Source organism: Symphodus melops (genome assembly GCF_947650265.1).
Source record: "Symphodus melops genome assembly, chromosome: 4".
Lineage (NCBI taxonomy): Eukaryota > Metazoa > Chordata > Actinopteri > Labriformes > Labridae > Symphodus > Symphodus melops.
The window spans coordinates 4,224,194-4,248,506 of NC_136694.1; the positions used below are offsets into that span (position 1 = coordinate 4,224,194).

At 42.8% G+C, this 24,313-nt stretch overlaps 2 protein-coding genes across 5 annotated transcripts; one reads left to right on the top strand and one right to left on the bottom strand.

Annotated features, from left to right (window-relative positions):
• Nucleotides 1-11,269, top strand: LOC306822246 (solute carrier family 41 member 3-like). Of its 3 annotated transcripts, none has more exons than XM_079341131.1 (10): nt 1-591; nt 1,192-1,299; nt 1,717-1,788; nt 3,277-3,421; nt 3,740-3,886; nt 4,273-4,417; nt 4,528-4,607; nt 7,126-7,260; nt 8,303-8,451; nt 8,542-11,269. In XM_079341131.1, the coding sequence occupies exons 1-10, from the start codon at nt 397-399 to the stop codon at nt 8,722-8,724; spliced, it is 1,359 nt and encodes a 452-aa protein (XP_079197257.1). In that variant the 5' UTR covers nt 1-396; the 3' UTR covers nt 8,725-11,269. The 3 variants fall into 3 exon arrangements, with proteins under 3 accessions (XP_079197257.1, XP_079197258.1, XP_079197259.1); XM_079341132.1 differs by having other exon boundaries at nt 8,389-8,451; XM_079341133.1 differs by lacking the exon at nt 8,303-8,451.
• Nucleotides 10,306-23,789, bottom strand: LOC306822249 (carbohydrate sulfotransferase 11). 2 transcript variants are annotated; one of them, XM_079341139.1, is made up of 3 exons: nt 23,414-23,789; nt 15,162-15,241; nt 10,306-12,162 (listed from the first exon to the last, which is right to left on the bottom strand). In XM_079341139.1, the coding sequence occupies exons 1-3, from the start codon at nt 23,439-23,441 to the stop codon at nt 11,317-11,319; spliced, it is 954 nt and encodes a 317-aa protein (XP_079197265.1). In that variant the 5' UTR covers nt 23,442-23,789; the 3' UTR covers nt 10,306-11,316. The 2 variants fall into 2 exon arrangements, with proteins under 2 accessions (XP_079197265.1, XP_079197264.1); XM_079341138.1 differs by having other exon boundaries at nt 23,211-23,788.
• Nucleotides 23,790-24,313: the final 524 nt, after the last annotated feature.

A 24,313-nucleotide genomic window follows, 5' to 3' on the forward strand; every position in this document is an offset into this window, starting at 1 on the left:
CGTGTGTGTGTGTGCGTCCTCGTGTGTGTGTGTGTGTGTGTGTGTGTGTGCTTGAAGTGTTTGATAGCAGCTTCCTCTGACTAGTCCACCGTTTGCAAAAGTACTTTTAGTTGCTGCTCTACTTGTGCTGGAGAGACAAGTGCAGGGCAAAACAAAATTGATAAATCCAAAACTGCTCTTATAAAACAAACCATCTCCTGTGACTTTTCAAAAGATTTGAAAGAGCCTGAAGAGAGGCGAAGACGTCTTGGGGAAACTCCGAAACAGAAAACTTTTTTCATCCTTCTCAAATCTGCCTGAGTGATTCAAAAACACGTTTTGAAACAGATTTGTTTTGGTGCAGAAGTCTCATTACGGACACTTTACAGACGACGGATGGGTTAACACGGATCAGCCATGGTGGTGACTCATCTGACCCTTGAGCTGCGTTTTCAGGGGAATAAGCTGAGGGGCTTCACGTGCAAACTGACCCGCTCAGCTCATGGGATCCTCCAGGAGAGCTCATGGGCCATCGTCTTCCAAGTCCTGCTCCCGTACCTGGTGTCAGGCCTGGGCATGGTGGCAGCCGGGATAGTCATGGATATAGTGCAAGTATGGAAAATATAGTGTGTGCATGAGAGATAACGTTGCGTCACTCATATCAGTATTCTATTCAAGTATTTTATTGGTAATACTCTTATTACAGGACAGGATTATTTGTCCCGCATGTATTCCTCTAAATACTTTTATTTATTCGTTCATGTGGCCTTGACATGACGGTGAATTGGCAGCTCTAATAAACCTTTACATAACTGCTCAGCAACAAACAACCAGACACAAAGACTAGCAGGTGGTCAACATGGAGCACTGAGCAGCTAACAAGCCCGATGTTTCCCAAAGGATTTCAAAGAAAAAACAATGAGACTAAAAAATAATCACATCACAAACCTAACTCCGATTATGTGGCGTTGTAGTTACCATGTAATGTAAATCATCAAGGTTTGCTCAGACTTAACAGGTTGTAATGTCATTGCTGTGCTGTAAATGAGTTTCTGCTATATAGTGAAAAACACGTCAAATTAGTACTTAAAATATGAGGCCTGTTCTTTCGATGTATAGTGTCACTGTGTCATTTCTCGAAACATTAGGCTGTGTTTCAAAGCCTATAGTGAGAACAGAAGGTCTATTAAAAGTCACCTTGTTGTGTTTTAGCACTGGGAGGTGTTCCAAGAGATCTCAGAGGTGTTTATCTTGGTGCCGGCCCTGGTCGGGCTGAAGGGGAATCTGGAGATGACATTGGCATCCAGACTGTCAACTGCAGTGAGTGGAAACACACTAAAAACAGACATACACAGTGTGTGCCTGCATGCTTCCCTGACGAGTTATCTTGTACATGTTGGTACCAGGGGGGAAAAAACTCACGCTCTAGTGATGGCTCTCAGCTTTCCAAACATCGGCAAAGTTTTGCTTAGTGCCTCTATGATTGAAATGCTCCTGGATAAAAACTAATTATTTAAGTATATGGCTCTCTACCCAGGGAGCAACATCCTAATTAAACTCAGAGGAATTGTTCCTCATCTTTGCAAACTTAAGACAGACAAATCAGAACATTTATTAAGCTAATCCTCGTGTTCTGTTGACAAGAGGTGGGACTTCAATTTGCACAGTGGCTTTTAAGCTGTGCTTAACACAACGTGAGCGAGTGATGGGATGACGTGAACTTGTTTCCATCCGCAGGCCAACACAGGGCAGATGGATGAGGCTCAGCAGAAGTGGAGGATGGTGATCTGTAATCTGGCTCTCATTCAGGTGACACACCGCTCCACTGCACACCCGCCCTGCTGTTAATAGCATACTCAATCATTTTGACCCGCCTCTGCTGACTTCAAGACAAATCTATTTAACCCGAGAAGCTTCCCCCGCTGTGATGAAGTCTTCAGCACATTTAAAACACTTCACATCTCAGCCAATTATACTCGGAAGACAACAGCCGCAGACGCTCTCGAAATGGAAGTTGTGATAAGCATAAAATCCTATTATTGGGCTGATTCTTTAATCACTTTGTGTATATTTGTCTTTTCACCTGGAATTATAACTCTGCATTTCTTATACACAACATATCTCCCAGTCGTTCAAACAGAATCATTAAAAACTGAATGACATTGATTTAGTCAATTTTTTAGAATTTCTTGGAAGTGGAGTATGTCATAAAGCAAAGATAGCCACTGCATGCTACTAACCCAGTGACACTCCAAGAGGGATCTATGACTAAGCACCTTTGTGTAATAGATAAATGCTCATGCTCACAGATTCATGATTGTGTCTTGTCCTAGCCGTTCTGCCTACATTGTGTGAATGCAGAATATAATGTAAGCTAATAAGATACAGGAAGTGGGAAATGAAATTGGAATATAAGAGCTATCGCATGTCTTATAGATGTTCCCATACATTTCATCTGGTGACCCCAGAAAGGCAACGTACAGCGCACCGCCATGCACCTGCACTCATAGGCCTATCAGCTGCCCATTAGTATGATTCCTTTCACACTCCGCTGGTGTTGTCGCAGGTGATGCACCACTTTGACTGTATGAGGTCACAATGAGACTGCAGGAGCTGAGAGAGTTTAAGTGAACCTGTCCTTTTTCTCTGTTTGCTGACATGAAATGAAAGACAAGGGCATATGATGCAATGGTTGGACATGTTGCCTGTGGTTCAAGCCTGACGTCAGACTCTGGCTTTTCTGTCTGCGCAGGTTTTCTCTGGGTGCTCCTGTTTCTTTCCACAAACCTGCAAAAACATGCACGCTAATTAGCCCCTCGATGGTGCGAACGGTTTTCATGTACTGGCAAGCTGCCACCATCTTCTTGCCAAATACCAGCGGGGACTGATTCAGTATCATTCAGTAATATTCTTTTGTTAAAAAAGAAGGGAAAAGAAAAACGGGATTTACTCACTTACTCACTTCTGTATCATACAAATGTGTAGAGTTAAGTTTGATCTCATTTCATGTTTTGCTTAATCATGTATTTCTTTTTATTTTATATGAACTAATGTGTCTTATTTGAATCAGGAGACCCGATATGGTCTTACCTTACATTTTCTTTATGACCCCCTCCCCCCCATGTTTTTTCCACTCTTCTCTTTTACCATCTTCTTCTTTTGTTTGTCTGCTTTTTTATTTCTCTGATACAGACACAAATAGTAATCGGTTGATCAACCAGACAAAGTGAACAGATCAAATAACAGATGTATGTGGTTTTAAAAAAACTAAAGTTCTGCTTTGTCTTTCTTCTCCAGCTCCAGGCCACAGTGGTGGGCTTCCTGGCAGCCCTCGCAGCAGTGGGTCTTGGTGTTCTGACCCGAGGGAGACTGAATATTATTCAGGCTTCTGTCCTGTGTGCCAGCAGCGTCACCACTGCCTTTATCACTGCACTGTCTCTAGGTCAGACAAACAAAAACGAGCTGAAGAGACAGCTCAGAATGATTTAGATCAGTGGTTCTCGACACAGCCCAAATGGTGGAATTTTCAACTAATGTTACCACTTCTAAGGCAAATAGCCAAACATGATTTGTGGTTTTGGAGTTGCACCTGGGACGGCCAATCAAGGGTGCCAATCAGTCCCCACATCCCCGGGGATCGCACCCCATAGTTTGAGAACCACTGCTTTAGATACATTTAGCATCTGATACATTAATTTAAAGAACATATTTATTGTTTCACTTCTACGTCAACTGTTCGTCTTGTATGTTTTTTTTTCAGGTCTGGTGATGGTGGCAGTCATTCTTGGATCCAGGAAAGTGGGCATCAACCCGGATAATGTGGCCACGCCCATCGCTGCCAGCCTCGGAGATATCACCACTTTGTCTTTGCTTGCCGGGTTCAGCAGCCTCTTCTTCAGCTACAGAGGTCAGAGGTCACAAATGACATAAAGAGAAGCCCATTACTCAGTTTCAGTACACTGTTTGTCTGCACCTGTGATATGTAGGGACTCGAGTTTAATGATTAGAAATGGTGAAGCCTAATTTAGAGAAAGAGATTCTCTAAATCCATCAACAGTTTTGTGATGATGATTAGTTTTAGCCAGAAGAGGGCAACATTGACAACTAGATGGATATCAAACAGCAAGAAGCCTTGCCTCTGTCTTCCATTAAGTCGAACATTTTTAAGACTTGCCCGATGTCTGTCCCTCTCTCAAAGACAGACAAGACTGTCATTTATTTTCCAACACCAATGTGCATATAATGAAAAAATAATAATTCAACAGATGTCTCCTGTTCTTTTTTGCTCTTCAGACATGTGGTATTTGCCTCCTGCCATGTGTTGCTTCTTCCTGATCCTTATCCCAGTGTGGTTCACAATCGCTCGTCACTCTCCACCAATCAGAGAGATCCTCAAGTCAGGCTGGACACCGGTCATTTTGGCCATGTCAATCAGCAGGTGAGGAAACCAGTGGCACTCCATCTATAAGAGGGAATGAGCCAGATATTTCTGCCTCTTATATTATACAGGCGTCAACTCTGACATGTCTGTGCTCTGTCTCTTCCCAGTATTGGTGGTCTGATTCTGAATAACACGGTGAGCAATCCAGACTTTGAGGGTATGGCAGTGTTGACTCCAGTCATAAATGGTGAGTGGAGAATGAACAGCAAACATATTCAAAAACATTAGACTGGTTTTGCAATGCTAACCTTTAACCTTCTTATTTAACATGTACAAGCATTCTTTAAACACAGCACAGAAAGCACGAGTGCCACCAGCTGTACATTTACATCATGTTCACATGGACGAGACAGCCTTGAGTATAAAGCTGTTTTAGCTAGGGTTTAGAGAAAAACATTAGCATGCTAACACAACAATGCAGGACACAGACAATTGCAGCTCAAGCAAAGGACAAGTTTGTCTGCCACTTGTGATTAATGTTGCTTAATTATGATGCATTCAAATTGATAATTCCTTTGTGCAAACGTGAGGAAGAAGAGGAGAGCGGAGGCTTCAGAAAAGCGGCCAAACAGCAACAGTTTGTTTCTGTTTTCATGCTGGTGCTCACATCTACTGGATCAAAACGTTTCACGTTATCCCTTTAAAGCCAGGTGTTTATCAACGAATGTAATAAGAATATTTAGCCAAAAATAAGACAAACACATTTAACAAGCTTATGAGCAAAAGAAATGAACACTGACATGTTTTCCTAAAGGAGAAACCGATCTGGGATTTGGGGTGATGGCGTTTCAACACTCCTTATCTTTGAAGACTGGCATTATAGCTTTATGATTAGCTTCGTTATTATCATTTTAAAAACCCTCGTGGCCACTCATGTCGTGTTGAAACAGTTGTAGAATTCAAACCCTGTAGCTTATCCCATCGAGGGCTTTAACTCAGAGCTATGAATCAATCAGGAGGTATTAAAGTGCTACTAAAGCCTCCTCCCTGTCAGATGAACCCCCAGAGACACATTTTAGAGCCTAGATCTGTAGTCACTGAAGTTTGTTGCCCACAAAGCAGCATACTAAGTAGAGAGGAATAACAATGGTCTTTACATAGACCACAAGCCTGATCAGAATGCCAACCATGCATTCACTGGTTCCTGATTGCAGCATCGAGACCAGCGGCTGCCAAAGAATCCTGCATATATTGAAGACATCGCACAGGAAGTGCATTTGCATATCAATCGAGTCCCCCCTCCATCCCAACCAGACCAGACTTTGTTCATCAGGAGCAAGTGGTGGAAAAAGTAAAAGATGTACAGCCTTTGAATGTAAAAGCCCTGAATTCTTAATTTGTGTAGTCATCCAGAAGTCAAATCAGCAGAGTATACACTAGAGGGTAAAAACGTTGCAGAACTCCTCATGCAGAATACTGTTTCACTGTACATTGATGATTTTAATGACTCTCACAAAACTTTCCAGTTTAATGACAATATGGATCAAATTCTGTAAAATCTACATCAACAATGTGGTCTTCAATCAGTGGACAGATAAATGATTAAAAAAACAAATGTCAGTGACACCCAACACTCGTCCTGTTGGGTGTCAATGAGCCATGTGTTTAAAAGCAGTGTCAGTCAAGAGGTTCTGTTCTGCTCCGAGTTAAACCTGCTTGGGAAGACAGCAATGAACATGGAAACCATAGCCAGTGAGACTTTTCCAAAGCACTCAAAGCTCCTGGAGGCTGTGTTGGAATAAACTGCTGAATGATTTCCAAGACAAAAAATGATCCATCCCTCTAAAGCCCCATTTCCACCAAGTGGTCTGGTTCGTTCGTTTGTTTTGGTACAGTACCCAGTTATTAGCAATTCCACCGTCAAAAATTGGGAATGGTACCAAAATAAGTTATCTATACTGTCCTACTTTTTTGGTACTCTTCTGTTTGGGTGCTAAAGTTCTCGATCCAACCCTGTGTACCTGTTCTTCTTCTTTGTTGAACTTACAGTAACTAATAGTGGGCTACACTGTGTGGACTGCTATGATGTCACACTGTTTCATAGCTGACGAGGCTATCTCCATCTGGATTACATCCCACTTACCAAACAAGGGTACGGTTGGCTTCGGAAACACAAGAAAGATCAGGGTTAAATGTAACAAACTGAACCAATGGTTCAATTCAATAATGAAAATGTCTGAAGTAAAACTAAGCTGGTCCAACAGTGGTCCAACTGTGGACCAGCTTTCCTCTGTTTGACAGTGGAGTGGTCTCTGAAGTGGTGACTTTTATTTATCACCATGCCACCTTAACCTTTCCAACACAAGTGTGGCTGAAACCACTTCAGAGAGCACCCCACTACCAAACAGAGGTAAGCCTAATGTTGTTTAATCAATGAAAATGAGGGATTGACAAATAATAAAACATACTGTGGCAGCTAAAACATTTTTATTTGTTAATGAAAACAGTATTTTGGTTTTTTTTTTTAAATATCTCTCAGAAAAGTCAGCAAACACATGCACGTCACTAATTCAGGTGCTAAGTCGTAAAAAAAAAAAAATCCCATAGAGACTCTTGTAGCAAATGAATAAGAATATCTTTGGGAGACAAAGTGTTGCAAATCTTTGTGCATCATATCCAATGGCTGTTGTAAAGTATGTGAAATGTGATGCGCTTTTTTTTTTGTATTGACGGTGATAGAATATTTTTTTTCTCCACCCCTGCAGGTGTAGGGGGAAATCTTGTAGCCATCCAGGCCAGCAGGATGTCCACCTATCTCCACTACTGGAGTGTTCCCGGGGTTCTACCATCAAAAACGAGCAGGAACTGTCCTGGACCATGTGTTACCTTCTGCTCCTCAGGTCAGATGCAAAATAAATCAACAACACACAAGCTCTTCTGAGCTTGTTAGTCTGTTTTTTTCTTTCATGCTGTTGACAGTCATTTTTTCGCCCGTAAACCAACTAAAACCAGAAATGCACTGACTTCCCAGCTCCAAACAACAGACAGAGACAAGAAGCAGGTTGTTGTTAAGAGTCGTGGTGTATTTCAAATTTCAGGGACAATAATTCCAGTTTGGCGTTCGTGATGACCAATACCAAGACTAGGTTTGTTATTATACGCTTCAGGTGATTTCAGGTGAATTAAGGTGATGATATATAAAGAGTGATGAAGTCTTTTTGGCAAGGCAGTCTCATGTGAGACATTTTTTTAATTACCAACTTTCTGGCTGCCGTTGGTCAGGCGACTAATTCAGAATGGCTCATGTGGTTGTATGGGGGAAGGATTTTTTGGCAGCTGTTTAAAAATGTAAGGTATGATAATGGGAGCTTTTTTATGTATGCCTTATGGTCCAGATATGTGAGAAGAGGCACGTAGATTCCAATAAAACTAGCAGTCTTCTTTTGACCTCTTCAGTGTGTTTGACCTTAATGTTCACCAGTAGTTTTTGGGAGTGATTTGCAGGTGTAAACAATAGACTGTAAATGCTGTGTGTCACCACTGCTGGGAACCACTGCTTTTAAACCAGCTTAATATTTAAACATAAAAAAAAGACACTGGATAAAAAGAAAGGTAGCAAAAACAGGTAGTCTCCTTTGTTTAAATAGTCTTTTAGGATCACACTCCATTTAAAAGTACTTGTGTTTAAAAATGTAGGTTCAAATCCTCAGCCTGATGCTTTAGTGCATGTCGCCCTTCAACTCTCTCTCACCATAAGTCCTGTTTCTCTCAAGCTACAACAACAACAATAAGAACATTTTGAAAGGTGTAAAAAAAACTGAAACCAACACACCATAGAAAACTCAAATGCTTTTAATAAAAACTGGATCTTTTTTTTTAAAGTCAACTGTAACTGATCGCACCATCACAAACAGGCTGTTTCTACTCATTCTGTCTCTCCAGATGTGAACTCTAAATCAGCCCGAGTTCTGGTCATACTTGTTGTCCCTGGTCACCTCCTCTTCCTGTACTTTATCCACCTCCTGCAGGGAGGCCATACTGCCATGACTCCCACCTTCATCATCTGCTACCTGTCTGCAGCTCTGCTTCAGGTCAGATTACTGAGGGAACACAAAGAGAGCTTATTGTGCTCCTAATCTAATATACTCTAAACTCTTCTGTATTCTCTCTCCGTCCCCCAGGTGGTGATTTTGCTTTATGCATCCAGTCTGATGGTTCGATGGCTGTGGAGAAGGGGACAGGATCCAGACAACTTCTCCATCCCTTACCTCACAGCACTGGGAGACCTGTTGGGGACCGGCCTCCTGGCTTTGAGCTTCAGACTGATTCTGATGTCCAGTAGTTCTGCTAGGACTGGAGTTTGATCCTTACCCGTGGATTTTTTTACTTCCTGAATGTACTGTTTAATATATGCAAGTGGCTGCAATAAGCTGCAAAGATCACAGGGAGGCTAAAAGAAACATAATTATAGCATTATATGTGTGCCAAATTACTTTACCCAAAAACACAAACACTGTGTGTTGTGATTTATGCAAGAATAATTACATTTAAATGAACTTGAGCTTGTATAGTGCTTTTCTAGTCTTCTGACTACTCAAAGCACTTTTAGACTGCAGGTCACACCGACACATTCACACACTGATGTCAGAGGTTGTTTGTGTGCAGAAGTAACTGATCCTTTCATGCACGCTCATACGCCCTCGATGAAGCAGCGGAGGCAATTAGGGTTAACAATCAGACATGTGGGGATCAAACCCCCAACCTACCAGTTAATAGATGACTAACTCTCCCAACTGAACCAGGTTAGAAAAAACATGAACGATTATAGAGTGCCTTGGCTGTGAAAGTGGAGCAACGACCAGCCTACTTAGCAGCTGTTCACGTGTCATAGCATAGAACGACAGAGAAACTGTTAGAGGCTGGAGACTGAGGTTATGATTTTGTGTTCACACAGGTCGAGCAGATGTTGCAAACACACACGTTAATTGAGCACAGCACTTGTTTTGTTTGAAAAAAATGTTTTCATTTTTGATATTTCCTCTACAAATGATCACCCATGACCTCTCCTCCAAACGACTCTTTTCGTCAGGATTGAGGCACAAACATAACAGTGTGAAAAAGAATCGAAGCATTGGTTCAGAACAGAAGCTATCAGGGGTCGAGAGTGGCTTATTTTGCACTTTATTCTCCTTATTTACTGTTGTCAGTATATTCTGTACACCCTTACCTGCAGGTTCACCCAGCTTGGCTCTGCACAGAGAAAGGCCTCCATGTACACTGTCCACGCTGTAAAACCACTGTATTGGTAACTGTTGTCCGTACTCCTGCTGTCAGCTCCTACATGTTAGATGGCAAATTATTGATGTATTAAAGCAATAATAACTACTATTTAGTAAATTAAGAGTAAACGTTTGTGAATATTAATCCAAAGCTGAATGTTAGATTTGACCCTGTTTGTTCATGATTTGTGCCTCTGATGTGTCCACGTGGAATCTGAGTTTAATGCTGCACAATTTCTACCAAGTGTTTTACGTTTCGCACAGCACAGTGCCCGTGAATATAAACTGTTGTACTCACTGTCTCTCTGTTAGTATGTGGTCCAGGGATTTGACATACAGACCTTGTACTTGTTTTGTGACCAAATGTCTCTGTATGAAGCCTTTTGAGTTGTTTTTTTGTCTTTGTTGATCTGAATATAGCATCCAAATCTGGTAAGAGTTCAGTGTACACAAGGACAAAAAGCTTGAGTGGACTTTGTCGTGCTCTCACGTTTGTAAACACTTCTAGATGACATCTTTGCAGCCTTGATTTGTCTCTGCAATAAAGTCTGAAGATACAAGTCAGAACTGTGTTCTGTAGTATGAATGTATAGCAGGGTACCAAGTCCATGATTGTTGCTATTGTAAATGGTAACGTCTCCAATATTCAAACCAATGAACACATCCTTGCTGTAACAGGTTTATTTGGAAATTTTCATAGAAACTAAACAACCATGTTGGGGTTTCTGTCCTTACGCAGTAAAAAGGAACGCAATAAATTAAGACAAACCCATAACTGCACATCAATCTTTTCATGCAGCACAATCAAATAGTCACAGTAAAACAAGTTGTCATGGTCTGCTGGGCTGAAAAGAGGCAAAAAGAGGCTCAATTAAAGGCACATACGTTCGTAGACATTCACTGGAAATCATGATAGTTACATTGTGTAGATGAGATAACGTACACACTTCTGAAACAGCAGACGATACACACATGACCAGAATTAAATGGCTTTCTGCACACTCAAAGTCAGAGACCACCATCCACTGAATCACTGTTGACATTGAAATATTAGTTACAACTGTCTTCAGTTCCACTTGTACCCTCTGGAGGTCTGATGAGCTTGTTTGTATAAAGTCATTAAAGGAGCAGTATGAAAAATATCCAGAGACTTAAATGACAAGCTGACTTTATCACAGGTTTACCATATTTCCCCCTGGGATTAATAAAGCATTTCTGATTCTGATCATCAGACATGAAGGAAACATGCTGTGTTGAAGCTTCTCTGACAACAATACAGCAGCCAGTATGTCCTACTTCTGACTTTAGATCCTGTTCCTGAATGGTCTGGATTTGTGTGGACCAGGGAAGGTAGGCGGTCCTTGGTTTTGCAGGCAAATGACAATCCAACAGGTGTTGCAGCGATGAAAGTGAACCGGTTCAGAATTCTACCCGACCTGAAAAGCCTCGGCAGAAGGCAGGAAGGTTTCAAGATTGGTGCAGAGCTGGCTAAACGCTGAAGCTTCCGCGACATGACAACTCTAAGGAGGAAGGAATGTGACAGCAGTTACATAATGCTCCTTTAAGTGACTTCCCAGTTCAATCAGCATTGTTTTTGCAGTGCTCCAACATGAGGCTGACAAAAAAAACACTGAAAAATAAAGTCCTGGCTCTACACGTTTGAGTCGAGTCCAAGCCTCATCTAAACTTGAGGTAGGCTGGAACAGAGTAGTTGAAGAGCAGGAAGTCCATTCGATAGAGGTTATAGAGCTTTTTCTGGTAGAAGGGGCTGATGTTTTGGAAGAACTGGGCCGCCATGTCTCCAGTAGTCCTTGTGCTTTTGGACGAGGCAGGGAAGCTGACCTTATTCTCCACTCCGGCCAGCTGTAGCACATAGCGGGAGTCCTGCTCCAGCGTCTCATATTTCCCCACAACGTCATAGTGGATGAGGCAGGGGTGGCAGAGTGAGTGCACTCGCTCCCAGTGCTCATTGAAGGGCTCTTCTCGCTGGGTGGCCGGGTCCACCAGGTAATACACAAACTCCTCGAAGGAGACGTCGTTTCCTCTCTCCACGGCCTCGGCCTGTGGGTTCGGCCTGTGCCGCTGCACTATCTTTGTGCCGTATCGTTTATGAAAAGCTGTGTTGTAGCTGCGTGTGAATTTGTTGCGGTAGGCGGACACCAGCCGCTCGAAGGGCTCGCGCACAAAGACGAACTTCAGGTAGGAACGCAGGCGCTGGTTGATCTGGGAGGTGGAGTACTCCGAGAGAGTGCGGAGGTTTCCTGCAACATGGGCCTCGTTGGCGGGGATGGACAGAGGGTCTTGATGGGACCCGGCGACGCCTGTCAGAACCATAAGCACTCGTTTCCAATTGGTGCAAGCCACTTTGGGGACGTAGCAGTAAAGTAAGCCGTGCTGGTCATCGACAATGACGTGCTTCAGGTCCTCGGGGATCAGAACTCTGCGTTTACGGGTGTAGGAGCGGCAGGCTTCTTCTAACACCTCCCGTCGACCCTGATGGATCACCTGCACTGCTGACTCCACCTGAGGAGTAAAGGAAAAGAAGAACTGGTCAGGGAACCTTCAAATTAGCCTCATTTCTTTTAAAAGACAAGGGAAAGGATCAACTTTTTTGATCCTCCAATTGGGTAAATGTTCCAGCTCCAAAACAGCGAACAGGAAATATAAACAGCATCAATAGCAAAAAAAGTAAATAAATAAATAACATCTACGACTATGTTTTAATTAAATTAAAAAACACAATAGAAGTGAATAAACTCACCAATAATAATGGAATGTTTTATTTTATTTTTAAACGGACAATAATCCTCCTGGACTGTCACTGACTCAAGTGGTGACCCTTAAGTTAATTAATAAGATTTCACACAGTCACTCTGGAGCTGTTTCAGGTTTATATCTGTTTCACTACTCCACAGTTTAGAATGTGTGGAGATTAAGTATTTGAGTCAGCATCCGGAGGAGGCCATACTAGACATGGAGCCGATCCCCCAAACATCCTGTATTTCACTTCGGAAAGTGTATTTAAATGACTTCTTCTCTGGAGGTCTTAATCAAGGCTCATCCCTGCTCTAATAAAACCACGGGTCAGCAGGTTCAGCTCGGCTTCCTCATGGCACAAACGCTTTATTTACTCCTGTTTCATTTACTCAGCCTGGCTCTCCACTGCAGCGGTTCAAACCTCCCTGACACCATGTATGGCTCTCTGTATTTACAGGCACACACTGTAACATCAAGCATACAGCGTTCAGGTACGACTGCTGAGCCAACACTGGCCCTTCTCTCAGCAGGAGTTTGAGTACTGGGGGGGGGGGGGCACACATCAAATGTTGTGAAATCTTAGAGTCAAGTATCACAGGGTAAACAAATGTGTGTCACAGTATTATATTATCCAAATGTGTTCATTATGTAATTATCCTTTTTGTTAGTTCAGACTGAAAAGAAGTCAGGAGTTCAAACCAAGGAGTGCCTGATTAAGTAAGATCCCAGGTTAAAAGTACTGAGTTGTGTGTTCACTCGGTGTGCGATTAGCGGGTGATCACGGGTGAATGAGAGAGGGAAATATAGGAAGAGCAGCGTCTAATTGTTTAGGCTACAGTGGCTGTGAATGTTCAGCTTTGTTTGGCTATAAATAGGGCACAGCATGTACTCGAATCATAAGTTGAATCATATACTTTTATTGAGGCGATGTCTCCTCCTGGCTAAAATGACAGCAGCCTGTTGTGTGTAACACTGAGCTCCTGCATTAGCCGCTTCCTTTCAAAGGTGTTTGATTCAGACTCAATCACCACAGTTTCTGTTTTCTCCTCCCAGTATTTTGCACGCCTGCCTGCACTGGTATCAAGTTTACTCACATTTTAAGACACAACTTTAGTAAGTGAAGCCCTTAGAGTACTGCCTGTCAGTGTTCAATAAAGCTGGATTTCATTAGTTTACTGGGAAGCTCGTCTGCAGGTCAGAAGCTACTTTTTCTTGACTTTGATGTTTTTTCATAAGAGCATTCCCATATTGGCTTCACGTGTGTAAATAAATCCAGCATGAATCCAGCGCACTCTGCTTTTCCATCCTGTCAGCTTAGCAGCTTCCTTGAAAGAGGGAAGTGCTAAAAAGGAAAAGGCTTTTAAATCTCTTAAAAGTAAATTATGTCTGCTGGAGCTGCTTTGTTTTCTGGCGTGTTCACTGTCCTTCTCCGCATAGGGAGAGTTAAATGGAAACAGCTGTTTCACAGATGTTTTTATGAGGCTGTGTCTCCACGTGCAGCTCTTACTTTGACATTGAGGACAAACTGGAAAAGTGGATTTACAGAAAGATCAAATGTAATTTTGGAGTCAAGGTGACCTGGGGTGTTTAATCTCGGGATGCAGTGATCTGATCCTGGTATCCGATGTGGTCCAATCCTGACTTGATTGGGTATCAGTGTCAATGAGATCATCCATGGAGCTGATCCTCAGGGTCGAATTATACGCCTCAGTTCTCTGCTATTCGGTGTTTACAGAAAGCATCTGCATGTCCTAAGTCTCCATCATCAGGGCACTTGTGCATTTGGCTAGGTGGAGCCAACATAACAAGGAGAGAGCTAACACCAAAGGCGAAGCAGTCAGGATGTATTTCACGCTGTGTTACATTCTTAGTCTAACCTGTTAGCGTGATACAGACTCAAAATTAGAAAGAAATAGAGTTAAAGCCCGGGCTGATCTGCCAATCATCAGCCAATGAGATCACAAAAAGACTAACTGTGATAGTCCAAACTCGCCAAAACACGTCTAATGTCTAAGGTCAAAGGTCAAATCTGGGGTCACTTTGTTGTTGTCAGTGCGTGGGCCCAGACATCTATCATCCTTCATCTAGATCAATAACTAACACAGCTCCGAAGTTCGTGAGCTTTGATTTTTCCTGCAGTCTGACACTGTCGGCACAAACTCATAAATCCTCCTCCACTACTGGTGTCCCTCGGCAAAGATGGCTGACCTTTCGTTCAGTGGAAATAACAACATCAAAGCAGCTGTGTCTGACATGAAACATTTCACGAGGATAAAAACATCACAAGGATTAGGAGTGATTTGTGTTTCAGTCACTGACTCGGACCAAGCGAAGCATTTCTGAAGGATCAACTGAGAAACAACGGGTTGAGCTGGATGGGATTTACGAGGGTGAGAGCTGAGAGTCATGCATTTATTTCCTGTGGATGCCGAGCTTATCACAAACAGTAGTAGCTCTGACGCACTTGGCCATTCACCAGGTAGATGCTACAGACAGCCAGCTCTCATGGATCATTTAAAATATTTAGAATTCATTTGAGTTCTTTGACAGCCTTTTATCTGACACCTTGCTGAAACCTGAAGCAGCGTAGTGTCCAGTGTGAAGACGTATGGCTGTGGAATATCAACAGTATCTACAAATGAACATATCAGGCAGAGATGACATCCCAGCGTATGGCTGCTACAAACACTGGCTCTGCTTTTGTTTGGCAGTGGATTCTGACCTCAATCAGTAAAGTTAGGTGAATGTGGTTGGATAACACTGACCTGGTCTCCTTCGTAAAGTGTCTGCAGAGGACTCCTTCTCGACTTCTGCCCACTGCTCCTGTCACCGAACGGCTCAGACACTGTGGAAAACAGACGCGTCAGGAGATCAGAGGGGGAAACGTCAAGAGCAAATGTGTGTTGAGTTAAAGCAGCAATTAGACTACTAGAGCATTATCAAACAACAGCACTTAGTGTATAATCGTATTTTACTTGAAAAGGGTTCACTGAGAGATAAAACAAGTAAGCATGGAAAATAGTTGCTTAATTATTTGTGGTTTACAAGCAGTGGACGAGCAGAAATAGTAACACTGGTAATAAAAACAGCTGCATGAGTAAAATGATGTTTTATTGGTTTGTTGTTGCCAAAGTTTCATCTGTATGCTGCAACTCTCTGTCGGCTTAAGACGCTATTCTTCCCTCTATGGTGTTTTCACACATGCACAAAACTCCTGAAAATGGCCTGTCATTTTCTGGATTTTCATTTTCTTCCAGCACCCCTGTAATATTTCAGCCTGCAGTTTGTTCGAGCCTGGAACAGGATGATGACGTTCATATCATGCCACCATTGACTCTCCTGTAGCATTCATACTGTAAACTGCAGGTCAGCATGTTCTCCACTGTGGATACATCTGTATCACGTAGCATGCAAGGACGAAAAACTGTCAATATAGTGTGAATGTCGGCACTACTACACTGCACGAACCGCAACTGAAAAACTTGTTTGTAAAAAAGGAATAAAGCTGCTGAATTACACCAGGGCTGAAAATGTTGATATTCAATGAGTTTCTGTTGGTAAATGTTTACATAAGGAAGATCAGCTGATGGTGATTAACTAATCAGCATCAGCTGTGTGTAACTGTATGCCAGGCTGGAAAGTGCTGAGTCAGAGAGAGAGAGAGAGAGAGAGAGAGAGAGAGAGAGAGAGAGAGAGAGAGAGAGAGAGAGAGAGAGAGAGAGAGAGAGAGAGAGAGAGAGAGAGAGAGAAGAGAGAGAGAGAGAGAGAGAGAGGCCTGTAAAGGTCCCACTCAGACAACAAAGACAACATCATGCTGAACAAACGTGTCAACAATTTTCTGTACGAGAGATAACATGAGGACAAAAGTTAAACACTTCCTGAGGAGCTGGTGCTGCTTGCTAAGAGATAAAGCTATTCTTCATGGATTAGACACAAAGCTGAAGCATTTCTAAGCCGTTGTCCAAACCGAACATTTGAACTTTTCCTAAAACACATGAATTGTTCATGAGATGCTGAAGAAGTGTCCAGAGTCATTCCTTTCACTTCCTGCCTCCATTTCAAGTGATGCGAGCACCCAGGAGGACTGGCATGTTATCTGTTATCTCACTCTGGAGCACGGTTTGTTTGGTGTAGCGTTGACGTTGGTTATTTCCTTTGTGATTTCTTTCCTCTGTATAACAAGTGCTGTGGGCTGTGTACATAAAGGGGTGCCTCGTTTTTATAAAGGCAACCTTTACTCTGTTTTTAAGTGTCAAATGGAAACACAAGTGACATCACTTCTTGTCCACTTTGTTGTGTACATTGTCCACATGAACTCCAGGAGGTACTCAGTGCATTTCTACAGCCTGAGCCAGGGTCTGAATTAAGACCCCGGGATTTTATTTCACAGTCCAAAAGGTCCAATCAAAGTCCCTTTGTGAAGATGGGAAGTCCATGTTAAATTAGTGATTGATTGGGATCATGCATTTAGATTTGATCGATTTCGGTTCTGATTCTGCTTATCGATATGCACCTCAGGTTCGGTTCTACGCACATCACATAGGTACAGGGCAGCACAAGAGAGCCGACTGAGGAAGAGGACGTGCCCACACGCTCGCGCAAATGCCACAAAAAAGCTGGAAAAGTTCAAGGCTTTAATTTACTGCCACAGAAAATAACCTAAAGAAATATGTTCCCAAAGGAAACTAAAGAGAAGCCATAACAAGCGTGACACATACACTACTCAAACCAAACACTGTCTCCACTGTGAGTTACATTCCTCCATTGAAGAATTCATCAAACACACCTACGGCCCATTCAAATGAAGGAGTGGTCCTTTTTGGGTTAAGCCTGTCCAGAACGAAAACTCTGCAGCATTCCTTCATGCTCGTGCAGAACTGGAAGCTTAAGGAAATGCAAAATATAGAAAGGCTGATGTGTGTTCCTCCTGTCCAGCCCATAAACGGAGCTCTGTGTTTATGTCCCACTGGGGAAACTGGGGCCCCCTCCTTGGCCTCTACTGCCAAAGAGCGACTTTACTGAGAGACAAACTGTATACGTGTGAGAACGCGATCCTTTCAGACCAATGCTGTGTGTCCGCCGTGTTAGTGCACAGTCAGACAACATGAGGGAGTAGCCATTCAAACTAAGTAGATACTGAGATGTGAGATGTTTAGATCACATTGGATTTCACATTTGTTGTTCTGCTGTTTGTTGGCTGATTGTGGTATGAAGCTGCATGCACAAATCTCTCTGTGCAATCTAGCCGGATGATCAGTAATTAAGCTAGGCGTTTCCTGTGTCTCTGACTCAAGCACAACTCTGTGCAAATCTTGAAATAATGAGCGTCACCTAAGAAAGCCAAAGAAGAGCAAGATCTGTCTTGGTAACAACCGCACAGCTGGTAATGAACCTCTAAATGTACAGAGCATCCTGCACATGGTAAGAACAACACAGTAGATCAAACCTGTGCGGGTTTAAGTTATCAGGAACAGTGTTGATTTATATACAGCATTGCTGTTATTAGCACATTTACTTTCATGATCTCCAAAGGGGAAATTAGCTTTGGTGCCTTACTCAAGGGTACTTCAGCAGTGCCCAGGAAGTGGTCTGGTAACTTCCAGATTCTTGGTCCGCACCAGTTCCCAACCCAAGTGTCCCTACGGACTGAGCTAGCCCCCCCCCCCCCCCCTCCCATTGTTCATGTTTTTTACTGCATTCTCTGTTAAACTTGTGGATAAGGCTTTTCTTTGTCTGTATATATACAATGTGCTTTAAAACCTTTTCTTCTGCCTTGCTTTGCAAAGGCTTCCAAAACAAATGGTCTTACTGGAAAAACAGGCCAGAATAAACGCAGCGCTGTAATATGAATACACAGCTGGCTGAAGGAGGACAGGTCCATCCTGAAGATCGCCCTGATGGCTGACAGCAGCGAGCAGACAGAAGCAGAACATCCTAATGACGCTCAGGTCACACACTGATCCTCGGTGAACGTTTGACTCTGTTATAGTGGATCACCTCACGTCCACGAGTCTTTATGAAACTTGAGGGACAAAAGACGAGCACTATGTCCTAATCCTGTCCAAAAGAGCCAGAAAACAAATTCAATTGAGCTGCAGGTGTTCAAATGAAGGGGGAGTGTTCAAAGGCAAATCTTTACGAATTTCATTGGCCTCAAGTCCAGACAAGACGAGGAGGGTTAGAGGTGGGGGTACTTCTCCAGCGCGGAGGAAACAACAGACGCCCCGAGGCGTCGAGTCCCCGGTTCTGCTTGTAGTTAAAACACTCAAAGTGGATACCTGATAAGCATTAACATCTGTACCTGTAAATGTCACCTGAGAGCAGCAGACAAGCCTGACAATTACAGACACCATACTGCATCCACAGCAGTCCCATTCCCACTCTGAGGTCCCACTGTCTCTGAGCAGACATCAAAAGGAAAACAGCAGATTCATGCGATAAACACGTTTCACGATGGATGAAATGTCCGTCTTAACCAGTAAATGGTGAGCTTGTATCGAGCCTTTTTAGTCTTCTGACTACTCAAAGCACTTTCACACCGCAGGACACATTCACACACTGATGGTAGAGGCTGCTGTGTAAAGATGTGGCCATCAGTATTGACTCCTTTTCATGCTCCATCGATTCAGCGTTAAGTGTCTTTCCCAAGGGCACGTCTGACATGTGTCTGCAGGAGCTGGAGATCAAACCCGACTCTACCGCTGGGCCACAGCCGCCTCCAGTCATATCTTCTTGAAGAAGTCAGAGTATCCTGTCGACGTCATAAGAGTGAAAACATCAAGCCAGATGAGTCGCTGTATAAATATCCAGATGGGTTATAGGTCTTATATGTCGACGTATGAGAAACATGTAAATGTGCACTTCTTGGAGAAAAATGGGAAGGTGTAATAAAAAAAGACCTTCATGGATGGGATGTGTTGTCAAACTATTCATTCCATTGTGTGTGTCTATGACAGTGCAGCAGTAAAGCCACTGTAATTATCCTAAACTTAGATTTGCTCCGTGAATCTTGAGTATATGAAAAAAAGAACACAATAGAAAAACAAGCCAATCTCCCTGTGACTTGGCAGAACATTGGTTTGTTATGTGGCCGCTCTCCTGCTGCTTTATATAGTGTTTGAACGAGCAATTTGACCTTTACCCCAGATGGAGCCTGAGCAGGAAGGTGGACCGGCCTCTGAATGCAAACAGAACAGACTGCATGGAATATTTTTAATTTTGTTTGAATTGATTTAAAGCTGACAGGAGGAAACATGAGACTCTTCCAGGTTCCTTCTTACTACTCTGAAAATACTTGATGCAAACTGATACGAAAAAAAGAACAAGGACTCAGGCGTTTAACCATTCACTGGCACAGCTCTGAAAGGCTGTTTTCTATGTGTTTGTGCAGCCATGATGGCGACTCTGTATCAGATCAAGGTGTGTGCGCATTCTCAAAAATTCCCTTCATATCTACATCAGGGTGTGACGCAAAATCAACAGATGACTTAGTCGATTGTGGCTTGAGGTCGAAGAAGAAACTGTCAGAGGTCGTGACAGAGTCACTGCAGTTGATCTTAGTTTCACAGTTTTTTAATGCTTAGACACACGAGGATAAGCTTTGTAATACAGCTCACACCTGCAGCAAAAAAAAGTAGGGTCTGACCGAAGTCTGGAGTCTGCACTGATATACTGTAAGGGAGAGAACAACTTCTAATGCCATTATATCAAATCTTATATTTATCTTCAACCTAAGAGAAAGTAGAGCTGGGACGATTCGATTTGAACCCGATTCTTGGTTGATTTGATTTATTTTACAATTTTAAAGTATCGCTAACTTTTATCATGTCCTCGGCTTTGCTACAAATGTTTTTACTGAGGCGAAAGGAACAGATCAATTACTGCTATCCGATGTGGCTGTTTTAAAGGCTTTCTTTTAAAAAAAAACATTGATATGAATATTGATAATATTGAAATCTTGGATTTCCCTCGGGATCAATAAAGTATCATCCATCTATCTATCTATCTATCTATCTATCTATCTATCTATCTATAAAACGCATTACTTCAACACTTGGGGAAGTGAAGGTGGTCAGAATGAGTTTGTAAATGACATTGGATCTCGAGGTGTTGTATTCTTCTTCTCCTTCTGTGCTGTCTGACTCTGAATGTTTTCAAGGTCAGCAGTAAGAGTGTGTTATGTCTCTGAAGGTAACAGACTGCTGGTTTGTGTCAACGTGAACACTTCTCTGCTCTTGGTTTCTGTTTATACTCAGGAAACAAATGAATAACTTAGATTTGGAAACATCACCAAATTAGGCATTCTTTTATAAAGTGAGATGTTAAAGTTGTGTTTTAAACTTTTTTCACCAGCTGTGCAGGTTGTTGAACTCCCTTTTACTGGATGCCCAAAAAAGTATCTTGACAAATGACAAGTCCTTCAGAAAGGTGCTGTCAGGGTCATAACGTTTCTTTAAGACGTGATTTAAAGTTATTTTAAAGGTTTTTTTATCTTTACATGTTCCTACTCCTCCATACATGACTGAACTTCTCTCATTTTACGCTCCTGAAGGATCCACAGTTATCTCTTAAACACAAATCAAATTTTAACACTGTACAGTCAGAATTCACCACAGACCTCGACTTCTTGCGGGTTCTATCTGACTCTGCCTACATTTGGATTAAAGACTCGACCTCTGTGTCTGACCAACGTCAACACTTTGGTCTACGTAGCGTACCTGTGCTTGTACTCGGGTCTGAGCGGGCGCACCGTGCCGAAGCACACCTCACAGAGGTCAGGAAAAAATGGAGTGTGGGGGTCCAACGTGTTTGACCGCAAGACGGATGGCACCTTAACTCGGCCACTGGGTTGGTCTCCAGTGGATTGCATTGACAGAACTTTCTAACCTTTCTAAATGTCTGGACACCTTGTAAGGTCTGAATAAAATATCAAGACTTGCTGAGTTCACAGAGTTGACATCGCATTTTGTAGAACAGTACCAGCCATAAAAGCACATGATGGCTTGTTAGTCAGATCTTTTTAATCACTTCATGAATTAGGATAGGATAGGATATGACTCTATTGATCCCCAATGGGGAAATTCAGGCGTTACAGCAGCAGCAGCACAGAATCAAAACAAAAAGTCAAAAACCGAATAAAATGATAACATAAACATAAATACAATCGAGGTAGTAAGTGGGGGTATATACAGAGGACTATAGTGTGGTGGACTCAACAGGACAATGAAAAAGATAGTAATAATACTGTGCAGTGAATGGTATGTTAAAGTGACCAGTGAAGAATTTAAAGGGACAATTACTAATCAACATTTGACACATGTCGTCCAGCTTTATGGGTCAGGAGTTTAGAAGGACTGCAGGACGTCTATCTCCAGCTACAGAGTTACGCTCCAGGATGGAGTCGCAGTCTGTGTTGAGAGAGTCCAGTTTCAGAGAGTGCCCAGAACTGACTGACCTCTCTCTTAAAAACCCAAACCCTCCTCACAGTGTGAGCCATATAAGCTTTTTTGGCCCATGGTATATTCCTCGTTGGGAATGTCTGAATGAGGCCATTGTATGTGGCAGAGAGAGAGAGAGACCTGGGAGAGGTGGAAACAGATCTTTGCGAGGGCCACTATACCAGCGGCAAGTTCTCCCAGCCCTCCCCCACTCAGCAGAGGAAACACTCCACCTATGAGACTGTTAATGAAATTGTTCCTAAAGCAGGATCTGCTTTTCTCTGGGAAATCCAGACACAGGGTCGGAGTGCAGAAAGGGGTGCCGTTATGACTCAGAATGAAAGAATTTAATTACACATAGATACAGAGATAGGCCTATGAACCTTTTGGCCAGACGTTTATGTAGCCCACTTTGCTAACATGATGTCTCACAATGTCCACTTAAGTTTGAGTTTGTACTCATTCACCTTCTAAATCCAGTCAGTTCAACACCATCAACCTGATTCTGCCACAAGCAAAATCTCATACCCACAAACCCAAAGTGAAATCAGTATACCAGCATTTTTTTGTATCAATTTGAATATATAAAAGTGTCTTGCCCAAGGAGTCATCAGACATGTTGCTACAGGAGCTGGGAATCAAATCCCCAACCTTCAGGCTGAGAGATGATGACTCTACCAACCGAGCCACAGCCGCCCACAACATGTGTCAATGGAGATGTTACAGAGTCGATATGGCTGCAAAGCTATGATGGCAATTTCGAAAAACAATTGACCTATGGTGCAGGTCTCAACGCCACCATAGCCAAAGCTCTGGGATTCAAATATTTTCATGCATTTCGAGGATCTCTGATGATCTGAATTGGAAGGCTTGAAGTTGTCGGCTCCTTAATAAGACTCTGTAGGAGATGCTCATTAACCAACATCAATGTATATCACAACATGAATCATGTCATGGCCTCTGTATCCTGATACTATCATATGGTCGGGTTGTGGGAAATACCCAGCCCTCATTGGCAGTGCGTGATATGAATGGATTTCAATATAACGTGTGGAGATAACAATGCTCCTGTAGACCCCAGGAAGAATATAGCTCCAGTAGCCTACAGCTAAGATCCTAACAAACAGACAAATGAGAACAGTGACCCTTGCACAGAGTGGGACCATCAATGTCCCTCACAAACACTAAATCATGTTTAGGCTATTCGTTTAAACGTTGTTCAGAGTAGTCAATAGATTTATGAAGCAGGAAAATGCAATTTTGTAGATTTAATGTTTAAAGAAAAAAAAGACATTAAACACGTTGGTCAAATGAAAAGAAAAACGATATTGTATGTGGGCTTAGTTGTAATGAAAGCAGAGAAGAGTGTGCGCTCACCAAGCTTTAGACTGCTGTTAAAGTAGAGGAGCACCATAATGAAACATCCAAGACCCACGGCAAAAACCACCCGAGGGACTCCGGGGCTCCTCATCCTGGGTCGTGGCAAATGCCCCCAAAGAGAGCCTATCCCTCCCCGGGTTCATGCGAGAAAAAATCCGTCTACTTTATCACCGATGAGAGCAGCGAACCGGCTCGCTGACCTTTGCGTCCTCGCGTCTTCGCGCACATCCTTGGATCTCTTCAATTGGAGGCGCAGTGGTTTAGATGGACCAGGATCAGGACCAGGATCAGGACCAGGATCGGGATCAGGACGGACTCGAACGAGCCGGGGAGCAGCAGACTTCACCGGTCCGCTGTAGATACCGTTACATGACTGTGTGTGCTTATTGAGAGAAAGTGGGACAGACTGAGTTTACTGTCAGTGTGTCCGAGCGGAGGCCACCGTCTGTTTGCGTAAAGGGGGGGGGGGGGGGGGGGGGATGTTCTTACCCCTGCGTCTTCCCAAACGGTGGGTTGTGTCTTTAACCCTTTTCTCCCCAAACGGTCTGCACCTCACTTTCTCTGTCTGATAGGTAATCAAGCTCGCAACTACAGCTTCATGAAATGAGACTTCCGTTTGATCGTTCAAATTAAAAGTAAGAGCGCTTGAAGTGACAGACCTCCGTCGAGTATGTATGAAGAGTAAAAACTACAGTATATATATATATATATAAGATATGTATAATCATGTTTTTGTATTATTATCTGCACAACCTGTATGGGGGTGATTTTTTTTCTTACACACCCCTCTTTTTGTTTTATGAAAGACACAAGTTATGTTAAAATGAAATTATTTAACTGCAAGCTGCAGCCTTGTAGCTGTTTGTCAGGAGGCTTAGGGCCACCTCAGCAGCTTTGGCTCTTTGCTTGTTGTTAGGTTGACTGAAAGTATAGTGTCAGCATTTCCAGCAACCACCAATCTTCCAAAACAGCCTTACAGAAATCAAAAGGTACTTTCACTCTGTCTACTTCCACCATAATTTAGAGACTATGCTTAAGCTTCCTACAGTTATTTTCTATTTTTCTCTCTACCCCCTTGTTTTTTTATTTCCAGTTTTTAA